The sequence below is a fragment of the Miniopterus natalensis genome, chromosome 8 (genome assembly GCF_054644295.1).
Source record: "Miniopterus natalensis isolate mMinNat1 chromosome 8, mMinNat1.hap1, whole genome shotgun sequence".
Lineage (NCBI taxonomy): Eukaryota > Metazoa > Chordata > Mammalia > Chiroptera > Miniopteridae > Miniopterus > Miniopterus natalensis.
Window position 1 is genome coordinate 18,124,086 of NC_142088.1, and position 18,766 is coordinate 18,142,851.

Below are 18,766 nucleotides of genomic sequence, written 5' to 3' on the forward strand. Positions count from 1 at the left end.
GATTTCTATAAGCTCACCACTTTCTCAGTCTCCTTTGCAGGGAGGGGTGGCCAAGAGACTCAGCTCTAACTAATGAGAGTGAAGGGAGAAGTCTCTGCTTTCCTAAGAAAAGGGAACAGCTGCAGCTTATACCTCCCCTCTTTCTGCCTCAAATGTAGACATTAAGTAGAACATTTTTGACCATGAGTAAAACTTAAGAGAATCATAGAAAAACGAACTACCCCTATGTTGTCATGACAATGCTGAGTCGCTGAGCCATTGCCAGCAACTGCCCACCTGCAGATGTTCTTATTTTAGAAAAATAAACTGTCGCCAGGCCGGGCGTGGCTCAGCGGTTGAGCATCGACCTAGGATACAGGCGATCGGGGCTCGATTCCCGGTCAGGGCACATGCCCAGTTGTGGGCTTGATCAATGACTCTCTCATCATTGATATTTCTCTCTCTCTCTCTCCCTCTCCTTTCCTCTCTCTGAAATCAATAAAGATATATTTAAAAAAAAAAAAAAAAGAAAAGAAAGAAAAGAAAAGAAAAGAAAAGAAAAGAAAAGAAAAGAAAAGAAAAGAAAAGAAAAGAAAAGAAAAGAAAAGAAAAGAAAAAGAAACTGTCATTTGTTTAAACCCCAATAGCCATGAGTCTGCTGTTACCTGTAGTGGATACATTCCTAACTGACAAAGACACAGTTCAAATCCCAGTTCTCCACTAGCTGTATAATCCTGAGCAAACTGCTTAATTTAAGTTTAAACTTTCTTTCTGAAAAATGGGGATATGTGAAATATCTTATGTGGTTATTGTACATGTATTGTGGATGAAAGGTGATAATGCATAAGAAGTTCTTTTCACAATGCCAATAACACTATAAAAACAACAACAACAAAGCTGCTGTTATATTGCTTAGGTTGTACACAATAAACTGAAAGCTCTAGGTAGGAAGCGAGACCGTGCTTGTTTTTGCATAGGCGTACGAGTTTCTAGGAGCTCTAAAGTGAATAAACTTAAGAATCAAAGAAAAGCAAAATATGTATAAAAGAGGAAATACAAAAAAATTTAAATCCAGCCCAGATGGGCATGGCTCAGAGGCTGAGCATCGACCTCGGATCCAGGCGATCAGGGTTCAACTTCCAGTCAGGGCATATGCCCAGCTTGCAGGCTCGATCAATGACTCTCTCATCATTGATGTTTCTATCTCTCTCTCTCCCTCTCCTTTCCTCTCTCCGAAATCAATAAAGGTATATATATATTTAAAAAAAAAAAAAAAATCCATATTATATTTCAAAGATCAGAACTAACAAATCCTTACCAGATGGCATTTCTTATTTGTTTTCTTCTTCAAACCACAATTACAAACAAAACTAATAATAACTACCTCTCCTTTTGTATCTTACTTGGTTGTGGTTCTGCCTCTGCTGTGCGACTCGGCTGTCCTCCACTGCTCTCAGGTAATCTAATGGGGCTGCTACTCTTTGGTCTGCTGTCTAAAGCACTACAACAAAAAAACAGAAGAAAAGTTGGTTTTATACTATTCAGACAGAAAACAGCAAGTACTCTGATTCCTGCATTAATCTACTGCCACCTACCTCACTCACAATATAAATCTGATTTATAACTTACATAAACAAGTTAGAACATGGAAGAAAAAGTCTTCAAATGTCTATTGGACTTAAGAAAAAGAAAGCAAAATGTTATAATTATAAATGTATGTGGAAAAATATATGAAAGTGTAAGTTTTAGTAATATTTTCTCCAAGTCCATTAGAGTTATATTAGCACCTGTAAGTCAAACAATTACTGGAAATACCAGTTTCCTATTTCTCATGCTAGTCAACATAATATATAATTCAGATAAAATTTAATCACATTAGTAAAGCTGGAAAACCTATTTCAGTAAGAATCAAAATAATGAACCTATGACAATTTCTACCCAAATGTCTAGAATACTGAACATATTAAAAGAACCGGTTTTGACGAATGTTTTGTTTTAACTATGAGGTTCTTATCTATTATAGAATGTTCACAAATATTTTAAATTACAAAGACAAACAGTTGCTTACTAATTTCACAAGTTACTACTTTTTAAGTGAAAACAAAGAGAATTAAAAATGTTGGAAGTTTAAATCTGCACTACACATTGAACTTCAATGGCAACCATCAGAAAACAGAATCCAAAGAAACAGTTTAAGATCTTTTGCTATACTTGAATTTTGTTCCATCAATTATTAGCTAAAGTACAAGTGCGTATCCCAGAAACTTTCATATTGATAAAACTGAAGTATGAGAATTTAGAAAATGATGGCACAGCTAAATTAAAAGACTCCACTCAGTCGCAGATCACCTATTTGTTGGAAGTCCTTCTTCAGCACTGTTCCGTGGGCTCACTTTGGACAATTCCTCTAAGGCATTTCGGTATTCTTTACAACTTAGGGTAGAAATAGGTTGAAGAATGTTAAATGTTAAGCTCCCTTTTTAAAATAAATCATATACTTTCAAATAAGTTTTGCATTATAAAAACACAATCATTGTAAGTATTCATAATTAAACAAACACATTTAACTAACAAAAGTTATCAAGCAGAAACTTCATGAAGAAGGTCTATGTCTTCAGAGAAAATACAAAATACAACCCAAACACCAACCAGTATCAATATCCTAAAAAAGGACTGTGAAAGACTACATACTAACATTTAAATCCAACACTTGCAGCGGCTGAACAGCTGATTTAAAAGTATGAAGCCTCAGGGTTTAGTTTAATAGAAAGGAAAGGAGTCTGAGAGCATTTTTCAATTTTGAGGTCCTAAACGTTACCCAAAACATTTTATGTTGCATTGGCCAAAAAAAAAAATCCAACTCTGGGACCCCTGATTTAGATAAATCAAATGTCAGGGAACAGTAGTTCTTTGTGGGCATAGAAATGTTTAAGGCATATTACTCTCAGTAAGAAACCTTACCTGCTCTGTGTGGGAAGCAGTATGGAAATGAATGAAGAGCACACAGAAAGATACTCAGATGATACATGGCAGATGCGTTCTAAATATTACGTCAATAAGTAAACTGAAGGAAGGGATATGACAGATACATACTATAATACAGAAAATGGTTAGAGGCTATACGGACAGTAAATAGCTTGCCTAGTCAATTTAGTTATTAGGAGCTTGTTAAGAATTATCCTATAATTACTGGGAAAAGAGTACATTTTCAGATACAAAGATTTAAGTTATCACGCTCAAAACATATATGTGTTTACTTATATTCAATCATTTTGCTTTATTCTATGTGACAGGTTTCTACAATAAGGCAATTAATAAATATGTATAAAATATTAAAATATAACCATAGGTAAGAAAGCCTTATGAATAATACCTGAGAGCAAAAGCAATGATGGAGCTGGGTTCCTTCTCACAGACTGCAATGGGCACCCGTTCATGTTCATACATTAAGTAGTGTTTATCTGGATCACTGTTCAAAATTTTCAAATACATAAATAAGTAAGGCAAAATTAGCACAAAATTAAATATACAAACAATTAACACATTTCAAGTAAATCTCAGGGCAATCTTAACCACATCCTGCACAATTACAGGAATAATTAACCAAGCCAAAATGTACGCAGCACTCAAACCAAACAGCCAAAGAAAATATAGCAACAGAAAATTTTTGAAGGCAATTAAAATTATCAGAATTAGTTTTCAAATCAGAGGGTTCTGAATAGTCACTGCAAACAAAGCTTTTCCACACTGCCAAGACTTTAGACCATATTTATCTCAGTTAGGATTTACAATGAACAGCACAAGTGTAAAGGATTTTGTCCTACTATAAGCTTGAAAGAAAAGCCTTCTAGGAATTGTGGAAACATAATACTAGTCCAACAAGAAATAACTTAACACCATTGCTCTCCTATCAGCACATGTAAACTCAATTATATGACTCCTTTTTAACCCAAATCTTGCTCCCCCAACTTCCACCCTAAACCCCCTACTGAAACATTCATTCATTTGTCTAACAGGTATTTACTGAGCACCTAATGTGCAGGAGACACAGTATTAAGAAAAACTACTACTAAGCACCAACATGTGCAAGATGATGATAATACAATAGTGAAAAAAATAGGCATGGCAGAGTTTACAGTAGAGGAAGGTAAAGAAACAAGTAATTCTATAAAAAATATAATTACCTTCTGTGCTAAGTGCCACTGAAGGAATCATAAGCATGTATAACAAAAGGACCTAATCTATTGGGGCAGGGAGCTGGGGGTCTAGTAAAGTTTTCCTGAGAAACAATGCACATGAGTTAATAACTAAGAAGAAAGTGAGGGCACTTGCAATGGCCATAAAACAAGAGGGACCATAACCCAGTCAAGAAACTAAGATATCTGAGTCTAAAGCAGAGAAAACAAGCACCTTTCACATACTACTGTTATACAGGGTAGGGCTAAAGTAGGTTTACAGTTGTGAGTACATGAAACACAGTTTATTCTTGATTATTTATTATTGTATTATTTTTCCACACAAACAACTGTAAACCTACTTTTGCCCCTCCCCATAGTATGTAAAATTACTGTATTGTGAGTCTCTGCCTGTCTCTCCCCCCAATACTGTGAGTGCTCCTGAGAGCAGTGATTTTTTTCCCGTATTAATCTTATTCTACATCCTGGGGCAGTATAGTTGGCACTCAACAAGTTTAAATATTGACTGAATAAATGAATGCATAAGTCAGTTAAGAATAAAGTCCTTATTAAGTAGCATCTGACAACCAAATAGGTCGACAAGCAGAAGAAAAACAAACTCTCACATCCAGTCTACATTTTTTCCCACTGTGGCAAGCCCAGTACAAACAAAATCACATGAAAATTTGTATGAACCATTGCAATTCATCGCCAGTGTTAGAAAAGTACCATGTCCCAATAACTTACTGGGTCAATAATATCATCCTTGTATATATAATCAGCAATATGTTTTCAGGATTATGAGATCAATAGGTGTAGCAGTATATCTTTAAATATATATAAACAGTTATTTCCAGAACCAGTAATCACAGGCATTAAGCAAACATTAGCTAATCCTTTTCACCTAGTCATCTACTAAATAACAATGCTGTTGTACAAATTACACTATACCAAAAGACATCTCTTCTACTATGATGAAATGTAACTTAGGATTGAGATATACAGTTAAATAAACTCATTTAAATATATAGAGTAAATCTAGATATGGAGATTTTTTTAATTAAGTAAAAATAAAACCACCCAACAGCCACTGGCTTTTATAATACTTACAAAGGAAACGGAATAGGGTTATAGCTGTTTCCTGGGAGCAAATTTGCGAAGATGGCTTTCATGGTTGATTTCTCCTTCACCTGGCTGTCTGTGGATCCCAGCAAATGTCCATCAAACACATCTAGGATGAAAAATATTCTACTTATATGTTAATATTCAGAAAAGTACTAAAAAAAGCATAACATATCAACTTCTTTTCCTTTCTGGAACTCAAGACATATGCACATGATAATTCCCAATTATGGTGTGAAATTTCCCTCTGGAATAATAACTATTATGAACTGAAGCAGAAAGCAACAGAGTAGCATACAGAGCACTGGCTCCAAGGGGTTCATTTCTTTACATTTTAACATTTCTGAAACTGAGACCCACCTACAACTGATGGCAGAGGCCAGGCAGCAGTCATGATGGAATTATTCCAAGCTGTTCATGTCACCACTTCAGCTCAATTATGTGCACTGTGGTTATTACATGTGAGTTTAATTGCAATTGAAAAGTTATTTTTAAAGTATGCACTACAATTAAGTAGTTGCTGCTTAAATAGAAAGCAAGGAAAGAGAGAAGCAAGGCATAAATTTGGTATTAGTGAAACACCTATTTGTTGTTGGAAAAATGCTGCAATTTTTCCTGTCTTCTTAGAAGGCAACAATCATGTGCTTTATGGGATTTGAAAAAGTAATATCCCCAGAAAGTAGATGAAGCTGAATAGTATTTTGTTACTGAGATATTTACACGTCAAATACAGCAATTGAAGAAGTGATATAGTAAAAAGCTCTATCTAAAAGAGCACATTCAATAGTATAAAATTTGTAAATCCTAAGGAATGAGAGAGCATCGTTTCAAAGCATTCAGTGTGCTTTTCTCTTTTGGATGAAGTGCAGGGAAAGTGACTGGAGCTGTACCTTCGGAAATGCTGGCTGTATCCAGTTCCGGGGGCCCTGCCCCCGACTGCTCAGGCATGACTTCAGGGGGAGTAGGCAACTGGAGATGGGTAGAGCTGGTAGAGCTCTGACTGGACAGGGTGGTTAAGAAGCGGTCCTCTAATGAAAAACACAGACTTAAATGAGTCATTTAAAAACATTAAGTCCATTTATATCTGATAGCAATGTTTTTAAAATGCCAACTCATAGTTTTACTTCAGAAAACAAAGACTTTTGGCTTCCTAAAAACTATTTAGGCCATTTTAGTGCATATTTTAGGAATGGATAGAAAAATCCAGACAGGCTAGATGACTTGACTATGATCAGATCTTAACCAAGTCTCACTCCTACCAATACTGTTTGCAATACAACATAATGCAAAGTTATGTTTATCAGTTCAATCAATTTACTAGGGAATGAAATTATGACACTATTGAAAAACAATTACATGCTTATTTTCAGGGGGGGAAATTCACTTAATCATAATAGAAAAATGCCAAGTAGTGTATGAGTTCAGATCTTGTTCTACAAACACAGTCTACATAAAAACCTCCAAATTTTTATTCAATGCAATACTGTGAAAGAGAGTTTAAGTCTAAAAAAGATTTTAGTGACGTAAAAATCTAAATTAAGCTTTGTAAGACTTCTGCAGGGAAACCTGGGAGCTGACTTTGGAACAAGCAAAGCAGACATTCAACCTCTTTTCTGCTTCGCTCTTTTCCTAAGAGCAGCCTTCTCCATTTATCATTTATTTCGATCTCGTAATTTCTCTTCTTGAAATACACTTTATAATAACTGTAAACTAACAGTGCCACAAATGCTCTACAGGAAGGAAAAAAGTCTATGAACTGCATCAAAAAAATTCTCAAAATTAGCAGCTAAAAACAACCACTAGACAGAAATGTCTCTAGGCCCAACGGCAGGTGAATTTAGGCTCAAGGACCAACCTTTTTCTCCGTTCTGAAGCCCTGGAGAAACATTCCGTGGAGACGCATCCACCGCACTTATCTGTACAGAAGAAAATACTCTGTTCTTAAGGGAACATTAAAACCACTTTCAAAAAATTTTTAACCAAGTGAATCTTAAACTTTTTGGTCTCAGGACCCCTTCAACCTCTTAAGAATTATTAAGACACTCAGCTTTTATGTAAGTCATACCTTCCAATTTTACCTTATTAGAAATTAAAACTTAAAGTTTTAGAAAGTACATTTATTAGTTCATTTAAAAACAGCAAACCCATTATATATTAACATAAATAACATCTTTTATTGTTTTTCACTTTTACAAATACTTTAATGTCTAGCTTAATAGGAGACAAAAAAATGCATCTGCATCTCTGGCTTCTGCATTTAACCTGTTGAGCTATATTATTACCATTGAAGTATATAAAAAGAAATCTAACCTCACACCAATACGTAATTGAAAAAGTGAAATCTTGTAGAGCCCTCGAAAAGGTCTTAGAACCCAAGGGGTTCCTTGAATCACACTTTGAGGATACTGCTCTAAACTAGTGATTTTCAACCAGTGTACCACAAGAATTTTTAAAACATACAATTCCTGACTATTTAGTCAGGGACACTGACCTCTTCTCCCTCAGATTGTCAAATAAAAAAATTACAACAGCCAACACAACAACAGCTGTACAGTGTGGATGAATCAAAGTTATATTTTTATACCTATTTTTTTGTCAGATCGGCAAACAATGTATTTTTTGGTGTGCCACAGAATTTTAGTAATTAATGTGTGTGTGCTATGAGATGAAAAAGGTTGAAAATCGCTGCTCTAAACAGTAGCTCATTAAAACATCTTAGGAAGTACTTATGTTTATCCATGAAGCCTAATAATCTTTTATTATCCACGGGACAGTTTCAAGTCCAGCTGCTAGTGGCTAACTTGAACCGGATAGTCAGCTAACTTCTGAACCTTGACCTCTCCCTCAAATTTCCCACCCTCCTCATCGGGAGGTGCCCTTGCCTTTTGTCTGACCAAACTGTTTTCCCTTCTCACCTGCATATTTACCCACAACTGCCCTCACCTTGCCTCCTTCACGCCTATTTTAGAGGTCGAGATTTCCCTCTGTCTCATCTGAGTCTTTCTCATGGAATACCTTCGCTCCCCCTCTGTGTTGTCGCCTTCTCCACTGCATCTAAATCTGCTCACATCTCTGCTATTATAAAACAAAATCTGTCCATAACCCATTGTTTCTCTCCAGCTACCAGGTCATCTCTCCTCTTCCAGAGCCCATACTTTATTTTATTTATTTAATTTTTTAAAATATATCTTTATTGATTTCAGAGAGGAAGGGGGGGCAGATAGAAACATCAATGATGAGAGAGTCATTGATTGGCTGCCTCCTGCAGGCCCCGACTGGGGATCGAGCCCGTAACCCAGGCGTGTGCCCTGACCAGGAATCGAACCACCATCTCCTGGATCCTAGGTCAATGCTCAACCACTGAGCCACACCGGCCGGGCATAGCCCATTCTTTAAAAGCATCATGTTCATCCTGCCAACTGATGGTTGTTGGTGCCAATTCAATACCAACAGGAGTCCCCGACTCGGGTGTGGTGAAGAAGGAAACTTGATTCAGTGCAAGACAGCTCAACTGTGATACAGCACAGCTATGGGAGAGCGTGGCTGCAGAATACCCTGGGGCCAGGCCCCACTCTGGCTAGCCAGCCTGCTCTGCTCTGCTCCACCCGGTCTGCTTTGTGCTGCACTAGTCCACTCCACTCTGCTCTGGAGAGACATCTTCGGTGTTTCAGCTCAGCCAGGGATATGCAGTCTTTTCCCACCAGAAGGGAAACTGCACTCAAAACTACATTATCTTACCTTGCTTTCTTCCCCCTGTCTCAGTCTTCCAGGACTTGGAGGAACTGAAGGCCGCTTTCTACCTTTTTCCTGCTGGAAAAGGTCCTGCAACCTACAGTTCAAGGAAAAGAAGAAAACAAAGAACATGGTTTTGTTTCTGATATCCTCAATAACATTACAAATTTTCTCCTCACAGCTTCAAAACCACAATAATTACATTTTCCTATCTCGATTACAACAGATTTTAAGGCTGCACATAACTAAGTTTTTGTCTTATTTCTAATCAACTAATCAAGAGCTGTTACTTTGACTACAGTAATAAAAGAATAGCAAGTTAGTATAAGAGACAGAATAACATAATATAAAAAACATAGGCTTTAGAGACCAATACACGTGTGCTCAAAGTCCAGCTCTGACAACTGGCATCTATATAACTTGGGCACATCCCTTAGTCTCTGAGAGCCATGGTTTGCTCCTCTGTAAAATGGAAACAGTATATACATTGTAGGACTCATAAGACCAAATAAAAGAGTAAACGTCCATCTAGTGCTTAATTAGTGCCTAGCAAAATCCAGTGCTCAATAAATAAGTGCTATAATCATCTGACTGACCATTTAAATAAGTATTAAAGGGAAATATTTCCCAAAATAAATATTTAAATAAAGTATACAATAATTCAGATATATTAGATTAAATAAGCACATATACTGTAAGTATTTGAAATAATACTGAAGGCTGTTCTCATTTTTGTTTTTTAATTTTCACAAACTACCTAAAGATTAGCCTATATATTTTAAAAGATGAAAAAATGCGGGGTAATAATGATGACAGAAAATAAAAGCTTCTACAAATAGAGTAAAATAAAACATGCATAATTAACACAGACACTTAAGTTAAAGATATCATGGCAGCCCAGCCCGCGTGGCTCAGCGGTTGAGCATCGATCTATGACCCGGGAGATGGCGGTTCTATTCCCAGTTAGGACACGTGCCCGGGTTGCGGGTTCTATTCCCAGTTAGGACACGTGCCCGGGTTCTGGGCTCAACCCCCAGTGGGGGATGTGCATGCAGGAGGCAGCTGATCGATGACTCTCTCATCAATGAGGTTCTCTCTCTCTCCCTCCCTCTCTCTGAAATCAATAGAGACGTATTTTTAAAAATTTTGTGTGTTTTTTTTTTAAGAAAAAAAGACATCATGGCAGAGCCCATTTTGTAATAGTAGTAAAGCCACACGGGATGCACGGTCACACCTGTTATTCCAGGCTTGCAGCACCTCACAGAGGCTCTGCTTCTTGGCAATGAGTGACTCGAAGACCGACTGCAGCTGCTGAGGGGCATCCCCAGAGGCAGACATGAGCCTCGCTTGCACCTTCTCGATCCAGCTCTTGAACTCACCTTCTTCCATCTGCAAGAAACAGAAACCGTTCCAGCCCCACCTCAGACATCAGACACCCCCCAACAATCTTCCAGTGAGCTGATAGTTAACTTTGGGTTTCTGTGAAAGAAATTACCTCCTTTTGTGCAAAGATATCTTCCATTTTTTCCTCTCTTGTTTTGCTAAAGGTGTCAGTTTTCAAAGATGCAAGTCTTTCATCAATAGCAAGATATACCTGTGACACTCTAATAGTAGAAAGGATGGCAAACACTTTAGAGAAGTGGAATTAAGTTTTCCAATCTCACAAACAGAAAAAAAATGCCACACACAAAACTTTAATGATAATGTTCTATCTAATTAAGAATCATATACCATTTTGCAGAAAAAAGACCAGAAAGGATGGACATCAAAATTTTAACAGTTATGTATGAGAGAGCTTGTCTTCTTCATAATACTTTCATATATTGTCTACATTTTATATTTTTGTATCAGGCATATACAGCATACAATTAGAAAAATGCAGTTATTTTTGTTTTCAAAGAAAGCTAAATGAGCAAACCTATATTTAAAACAGGTGTAGAGCCCAGCCGGTCAATGGCTCAGCGGTTGAGCATTGACCTAGATCCAGGCGATCAGGGTTCGATTCCCGGGTCAGAGCACATGCCCGAGTTGCGGGCTAGGCAGCCGATCAATGACTCTCTCATCATTGATGTTTCTATCTCTCTCTCCCCCTCCTTTCCTCTCTCTGAAATCAATAGAGATATATTTAAAAAAATAAATAAAAATAAAATAAAATAGCTGTAGATTACAGGCAGTCCTGAACAAAAAAGATGATCAAAGAAACTACAACTTACTTTTGAAAAAAATCCTTCAAATCCTGGAGAAGAGATACTTTCAGTGGCGCCTGGCGTTTAATAAATACTTTGGGGAGTGGGACGCATACTTCAAGGAGCCTAATGGGAGAATAACTGAGAGGAGAAAATACAATAGTAGGAAAGTGAAAGCACGTTACTATTTTGAGTAAAGTCACATCATGATGGTCAACTAAATCCTATGAGGCATAAGAGATAAGTTTCTATAAAATGGTGCTTTAAAACAGTCATAAAAACACTGAACACAACTTTCAGCCATTATAAATATTCTCCCCAATTCTGTAAGGATTTTGTTTTGTTCGTTTTTTCACTGCACCATGATGTCATCTTTTAGGCCCCCCAGGCTGTCCTAAAAACAAAATGACTGGGATATAACCTCTGTGAGGACATGACTCCCTCCCACAGCTGGCTCGGACACAGGTATTCACCACCTTGGCTCCTGAGGATTCTTCACAAGTCTTTCCTTCCCACCTAGAGTTTATGTTGTCTAGTAAATGCTATAACCCTCCTAGGCCCTAGGTTCATGGTTAAAAGCTCAGGCTTAAAAAAAAGAAATAGGGTCCAATTACAAGTATTTCCTATTGGGTATCAAGTGTTGTTCTAGGTACTGAGGATAAAGCATTAAACAAGCGCCAAAATTTCCACCCTCAGGATTTAGAAATAATAAGATCTGAGTAACAAGACAAATAAATACTTAAACTATATATCATATCAGATGGTAAGTGCTATGGAGAAAAATACAGCAGGAGGACAGCAGGAAATGCGAGGGGTGAGAGGGAGGCAGGGCAGGTGAAATCTGAACTAGGACATGCAAGAGTAAGGAAAAGCAGGCAGATACCTGGGGAGTGGGCGGTTCAGAGAGGGAAGAGCAAGTGCGAGGCTCCCAAGTAGGAACCTCCTGGCATAACCGAGGGCTAGCCAAGATGCAGGTGAGGCAGCAGCCAGATGAGCAAGGGGAGAGCAATAGGAGGTAAGAACAGAGAGGTACTGGGCAGCCAGAGCGTGTAGGAGCTTACAGTCCATAAATGGGCTCTGGATTTCACTCAGGGTGAAACAGACACCATCAGAGGGTGTCGCCTAAGCTGATTTTCATTTAATAGGATCATTCTGACTGGTGTGTGGGGAAGAGGCTGCAGGAGTCAAGGAAAAGGGAAACTGGTTGAGGCCACTGAAATAACCCAGTGAAAGGTAACAGAAGCTCAGTCCAGAGTAGAGCTGGTGAGACGTGTTCGAGTTCTGGATACATTCTGAAGGTAGAGCTTGAAGGCTTTCTCAAATCATTTAATACCACAGTGTAGCTACCCATCTCTGAACCAGAGATTTTAGCTCTACCCAGAATATCCGATTTTCCTTATGCCAGTTAATATCTTAGCAAAAATTCTGACAAATTCTCAGATGCAAAAGCAGAAACACTGGTTAAGAGTAACACCTTGTAGTAGCAGATGTACTAGTTCATATCATGACTCCATCACTTGCTAGCTTTACAAGTGAGCTAATACACTCTCTAAGTGAGGGCAATAATAATCCCTTTCTCTTAGGGTAAGGAGTAAACAGAATAATAGCACTAGAAGCTTAGCACAGGAGTATGGCCCTCTGCATTTGCAAAGGCAGGGGTGGGGAACAACCCATGCCACAAATTAATTCAATCTAGTAATAGTGGAAACGTTACAAAGCCTTCTAGGGAGTATGTGATTGCATAGAGTCGCTCTCACTTCTCACCTGAAAGATGCCACCATCTGGTTATAGGAGAAATACTGGTGGTAGTCATGGTGGATGGAGTGACCACATGGCTCAGCATTGGCTCTGCGAGTGTACTGGTGCCCATAAAACCTAAGTTCAAGGTATTTTGCAAATGACATGGACCAGGACTCATTGGAAAGAGCAACAACTGGTGTTACCTGAAATTCAGCATAAATCATTTGTCATCTAATCACATATTGAGAATCTCTTTAAAAAAATAATAATAATGTTATTTTCTTTTCTAATACAAATCTAATATAGTCTGACCACAGAAACCTGGAAAAAGAAATGTTTAAAGGTGGGTGAAGTTAGGGATGGCTGGGAAGAGTAGCATCACCAGTGATCCGATCACCAACATCAATATGATGAACTTCTTTCCCATAGTTAGTTTCATAACCTTTTATTATATTTACTTAGCAATGGATCATAAATATGTTCCCACATAAAATACTCTTATACAGATTGGTTGTTAATGGCTGCAGAGTATCCCATTATATGGCTATATTAACTAATCCCTACTGATGTGCATTTAAGTCATCACAAGTTTTTCTTTATTTTGATGAGGCTCTAATAAGCTTCCTTCTATATAAATACTTATAAATATCCATAACTATTTCTTTGGAAATAAATTAATAAAAGTGGAAACTGGTAGATCAAAGGACATGAGCATTAGCATAGTCTTTGCTACTTTTGTCACACAGTTTTCCAAAACAGGTGTACTAGTTTACACACCTCCAACAGTATCCAAGTACCAATTCCCCCACTTCTTACCAATCCCAGAAGTTATAAATCTTTGAAATGTGATTTCTTAAGGGGGAAAAAAAAACAGAAACACATTCACTGATTTTTATTTATACTTCTCCGTCTACTAATAAGTAAATGTATTTGCACAAACTACTGACCATTTGTATTAAGTTGCTTTGCCATGCCTTTTGCCCATTTTTCTGTTTTCATGGCTTATAGAAATTTAACATTAAGTGTATTAATGTTTGGTCATATATAACTTTTTTTGACACGTAGAAGTTTTTTATTTTGATGTAACATTACCTTTTCATTTCTAACATAATCCCAAAAGCAGAAGTTTCTGTTTTAAAATAAAGTGCGTATATCAAAGTATGCAAGATATAGAGTCACTCATTTAGTTCACTGGTCAATCTACAAAGGTCCACACATTCTACAACAATATAATAACAGCTGCCTAACAGAAACTAAAGGCCTATAAAAACAAGCATAAAAAGTAAGACTGATAATTGCAAGAAATGACCTCTTGGCTGTCTGCTTGCTGTTGCGGAAGGAACTAATTGACTGCCCTCTTCAACCACTGACATCAATGTAGATCACACTCTTGTTTTACCTGTAATTCCCACATGTGCACTCCAAAATAAGCCAATAAAGATACCAATGAAATGTGGCACATGCTCGTTGTAAACAATCTGGATAAAAAATATATATTAAAAACATACTATTGATACCAAATACTTCCTCTGGAGTTATAAAAGAAAAGCACACAGAAGAAATAAAACATGTGGTCCTTTTCCCAAGAATGTACATGAAAAACCAGTAGAGATGAATTTAAACACGACCTCATCTATATCTTTAAGATAGAAATGTGGATATAAGCTCCAACTTACACAAACATCCCAGCATACAGTACTTACTGGGCTACCAGTCTGTCTCCTCCCCTAGAGGAAAGGAGTCCTACATTGTACCCAGAACATACATCGGGCCAAGTGTTTGCTGAATGAATAAACAAACATAACTGAGAACTGTCAAGACATAATCTCCATATATTTTACTGGACAAGGTACCTGTATTTTATATGACTGATATTCTAAAATAGAATGTTCAAGAAACAAAAATGAAATGGAATGCACAGCACTAGAAGGCAAAATAAAAGCCAATGACAAATAATACATCCAAAATAACAGACCACCCTCACCTACGAAGAAGTACTACACAATAAAGAAATAAATATTATATGAAATATTATAGTCACAGGGTACATTTACCTGTTTGCAGATCCTGCACCAGGAATAGGTGAGAATTGTATGCTGATACCCAGGCACTGGAGAATCCAACTCTTTCAGGATTATCTGCACACAGCCTTGGCCATGGACAAAGCGCCGAATATGATGCACCATGGGGGTATCACAGAACATGCTAGGACACTGGTAAGAAGGCCTTTGATGAAAAGAAAGTCCTCACATTAACCATAGAACTGAGGAGCGATGTGTAATGAATTTGTCTAATCAGAACCACTGTCAAGAAAGGGCAGCATCCTCTGTAGAGTAAGAATGACTGGTGGGCAGTCTGCACGGGGCTCCACTTGAAAGGACTGCTTGGGGCCTATACGTGGACATCCTGTCTTCAACTACAGCACGATGACAGTTTCCACTTGTTAAGCACCTTCTATTTGCTGAGCATTTTTAAAACATCAACTCATTTTACCTATTAAAACTCCTTCCATTTCTGGAGCTTGCTATTCCCTATAAAGGGGGCTAGTAAAGATCAAGTTACTTGCTCTTTGCAATGTAAGTGGCAAGTGATAGCACTAAGACTTAAACCTGAGATCCTATGCTTCTCTTGCCTCTCAAATGAATCACTACAAAAACACAAATCCTAAAAAAAAGTCTTAGGGTTCGCAGGATAGATGGGCACAGACTTGAGGAATGGAACTGGGTAAGACATCCCGGGTTGAGTATGAAAGAGACTACTTCTTTGCATGTGGTATGAAAGTGAAGGCACACAACAATGACTCATGTCTATGCTTTAGGTTGAAAATCTAGGCATTGAAAAAGCATAAATAGAAATATAAAGAGAAAATTTGCTCTTACCTGAAACAGTATCTCTCTAAAAATATTCCTAAGGTAAGATCATTCTTTCCATAAAACTCCATTGTTACAATCCTAAAGGAAGAGACCATTTCTTAGTAATGTACCATAGGACTTGCCACACAGCAAAGACATTTCATGAGACTACAAACATTATCTATTAGATGTGCTTATGATACAGTGTTGATGCAGCTCATATTCTTTTGCTGTTACAGAACAGGTTTCACCTCAGCTGATAAAACAAGTTTAGACTAGCCACACTTATCTATTAGCATCTTATCCACTCCCAGTCCATTAGTATCTTATGAAACTATTTGATCACGATGCAGAAATTATAATAGTAAATGAGTAAAAATTCCCTTTGCAAAGCCTTATGCCCTGTCAACATAAAATGGGACTCCTGTCTCCTGCTCTCTAGGCCACCTTACTGAGCCTGGTGTATAGCAGCTCAAATTCTTCCAGGAGAGCCAATTCCTAGTTTTATACCTGACTGATAAATGCCCACGAATAGGAGAGTTTCGCTAGACCCCTGCTGAAACCCACATCTTATTCAAGCCTTGACCTGAGGAGTCCATATACTCTGATGGAAAATTCCTGTGGGCTCCCTCAGCCCTGGTCACCTGCTATAGGTCTGTTGATACCTGAAGAATCCCTGATCTCACTGGCAGGTATGCATGTCTCTGGTGTCCAAAATTAAAATATGGAACACATTTTGTCATGAAAACTGTGCTCCAAAAACAAGCAGTTATGTTCCATAGTACTTTAAAACTAAAGATAAACTATGTAATAACTAGGCTTTTGTGACTATCATTTGAAACAAATCATTTATAACATTATAAAATGTGTTTTGTCTACTTAAGATTAAATTTTGGAATAAAATGTAAGGCAAAAAAAAAAAAAGACTGACTGTTTTTATGAAAATAATGCCTAAGGGAAAACCTGCTTAAATTACACATTATCATCAAAATGCTGAAAACTAGCTTTTGTATCACCTTTTTTGCTTTTATAGTAACAAATTTCTTTTCCAGCCTCACATTCTGTTCACTCTCAAGGTAATCTCACTTATTTCTTCCATGAACAAATGGAAATTTTATATTTAATTCACAAGTTTTAAAAGTTCTATTAACTCATATATGGCCATAGGCATGCCATAAAAACAGATCCTTGGGGCGGAATTTTTATTTAAAGTTCCTGGAATTCTGTTCGTAGGTAAAGTGCAATAGTGTAGGGGACAAGAATCCTACCAAGGGCTGACACAGGCACTGGGCGCGTTGCTGGACTGGGCAGAGGAGCTGCTGAAGAGCACACACAGTCGCTGGTGGTTGATGGGGTTCAGACAGTCCACCTGCAAGAGGAGGAGCGGATGAGCACCCACAAATTGTAACACACTCCAGGTCCAATGCACGTTTCTAAAACCCAGCACACCCCACTCGATTTTGAAAGCCTCCTATCTGTAGGGGTTCTGCTGAAGATTTCAAAGAAACTAAATATAAAGGAAGAGCAGTTAGTTTTTGTGATAAAACAATTCAAAAAGTTTAAGTTAAACTTAAAATACAAATCTTTGCCTAAATAGCTTGTTTTCTTAATACTACTTATTTTTACAAAACTGCATTATTTTGGAAATATACAGTTAATATGAAACAGTCTGAACTAATGGCTGGATATAATATCATACGGATATCAAAATTCTAATGTATTTACTTATTTGTACTTTATACACGTTTTTGATCATTACAAAGGTAACGCCTGCTCTCTGTTGAAATTCAAATAGTACAGAGGTAGATGAAAACATTCATGGAGTTTTCTCCACCTTTGAGGCCACTCAACCCCCCACAAATAGACAAATTTGACCATATGGTTAAAGGCCATGCATTCTTGCTGCTAACTCACACACACATACACAGAAATCCCCACATAAGTATATGCAGGAGATTGTTTTTATAAAAATGGGATAATGCTACATCTATTAAAACACAGCTTGTCCTTTAACACTTGAAAATATACCATGGGCTCTATCTGGGTCATTAAATAAGATCTGATTCATTTTCCATGTTTTTTATAGCAAACAATAAGAAATAATACTTCAGTAAACATCCTTGTACATATATTGTGATGAAACACTTATTCATACAGAAATCGGTTACAAAAGATAGAAATCCTGCATCCAAGGTATCCGTGCTCATGTAAATTAATTGAGACCTATCACTTTTCATACATTACATAAATGTATATAAACAGAAATTTATATAAAGTTTATTACAGGCACTTTTCTGTACCTCATTAACCATGGCTCTTGCCATTTTCCTTTCAGCCAATCTCACCAATAAAACATGGTGTACCATTATGATCTGGCTCTTCCCTGAGTACCAGTGAACTTGGACATCTTTTTATTTGTTTTATCAAACAATTGCATTTCATCATCCAGAGATGGATTTGTTCATTAGTTTTACTGCCACTATTATCACAATGTTCTCATGAATGAATCTTCCTTAATGTGCCCTCATTTTTGTTTAAAAAGATAAAGGGCGCTGTCACAGTTAAGTAACAATGCAAAGTGTTTTATGTTTAAAAATGAATAAATCTAACTTTTTTTAAAAAATACATCCATTCCCTACAATAAGCTTCCATCACTCACTCTCCCCTTCACTATCGATAAAAGAATCAACAGCCCACACTACACCCAAGACATCCTCCCAGAAATTTTAAGCAGCTCCACACTTGCCCCTCCCTTGGAGCTCTCCCTAGTTTACCATGAGCTCAGCTTGAAACCCTCAAAACACAGTTTCATTACATTATACTCCTACTGCTCCATACATTTTAAAGCAACACGTAAGTCAACAGTACTAAGACACCAAAAAAGTGTGAAAGAAATATTTAATAAATCTGCACACAGTTTGTCATATTGATTTTTTTTACCCTGCCAGAAAGGGTTTTCGGCACATTCTAAATTTACACA

The 18,766-nt window shown here is 37.3% G+C and overlaps 1 protein-coding gene across 5 annotated transcripts in view; it reads right to left on the minus strand.

Annotated features, from left to right (window-relative positions):
• The window catches only part of PIKFYVE (phosphoinositide kinase, FYVE-type zinc finger containing), a 69,172-nt gene that overhangs the window by 9,966 nt on the left and 40,440 nt on the right, over positions 1-18,766 (minus strand). For all 5 annotated transcript variants that reach the window (XM_087819615.1, XM_087819613.1, XM_087819614.1 and 2 more), the window contains 14 exons: positions 17,055-17,155; positions 15,814-15,885; positions 14,989-15,160; positions 12,959-13,137; positions 11,222-11,335; positions 10,504-10,612; positions 10,243-10,397; positions 9,015-9,105; positions 7,132-7,192; positions 6,167-6,304; positions 5,265-5,385; positions 3,353-3,448; positions 2,329-2,412; positions 1,383-1,480 (listed from right to left, as the gene is read on the minus strand). In XM_087819615.1, coding sequence (XP_087675741.1) covers positions 1,383-1,480; positions 2,329-2,412; positions 3,353-3,448; positions 5,265-5,385; positions 6,167-6,304; positions 7,132-7,192; positions 9,015-9,105; positions 10,243-10,397; positions 10,504-10,612; positions 11,222-11,335; positions 12,959-13,137; positions 14,989-15,160; positions 15,814-15,885; positions 17,055-17,155 — 1,591 coding nt within the window. The remainder of the gene's footprint in view (positions 1-1,382; positions 1,481-2,328; positions 2,413-3,352; positions 3,449-5,264; positions 5,386-6,166; positions 6,305-7,131; positions 7,193-9,014; positions 9,106-10,242; positions 10,398-10,503; positions 10,613-11,221; positions 11,336-12,958; positions 13,138-14,988; positions 15,161-15,813; positions 15,886-17,054; positions 17,156-18,766) is intronic.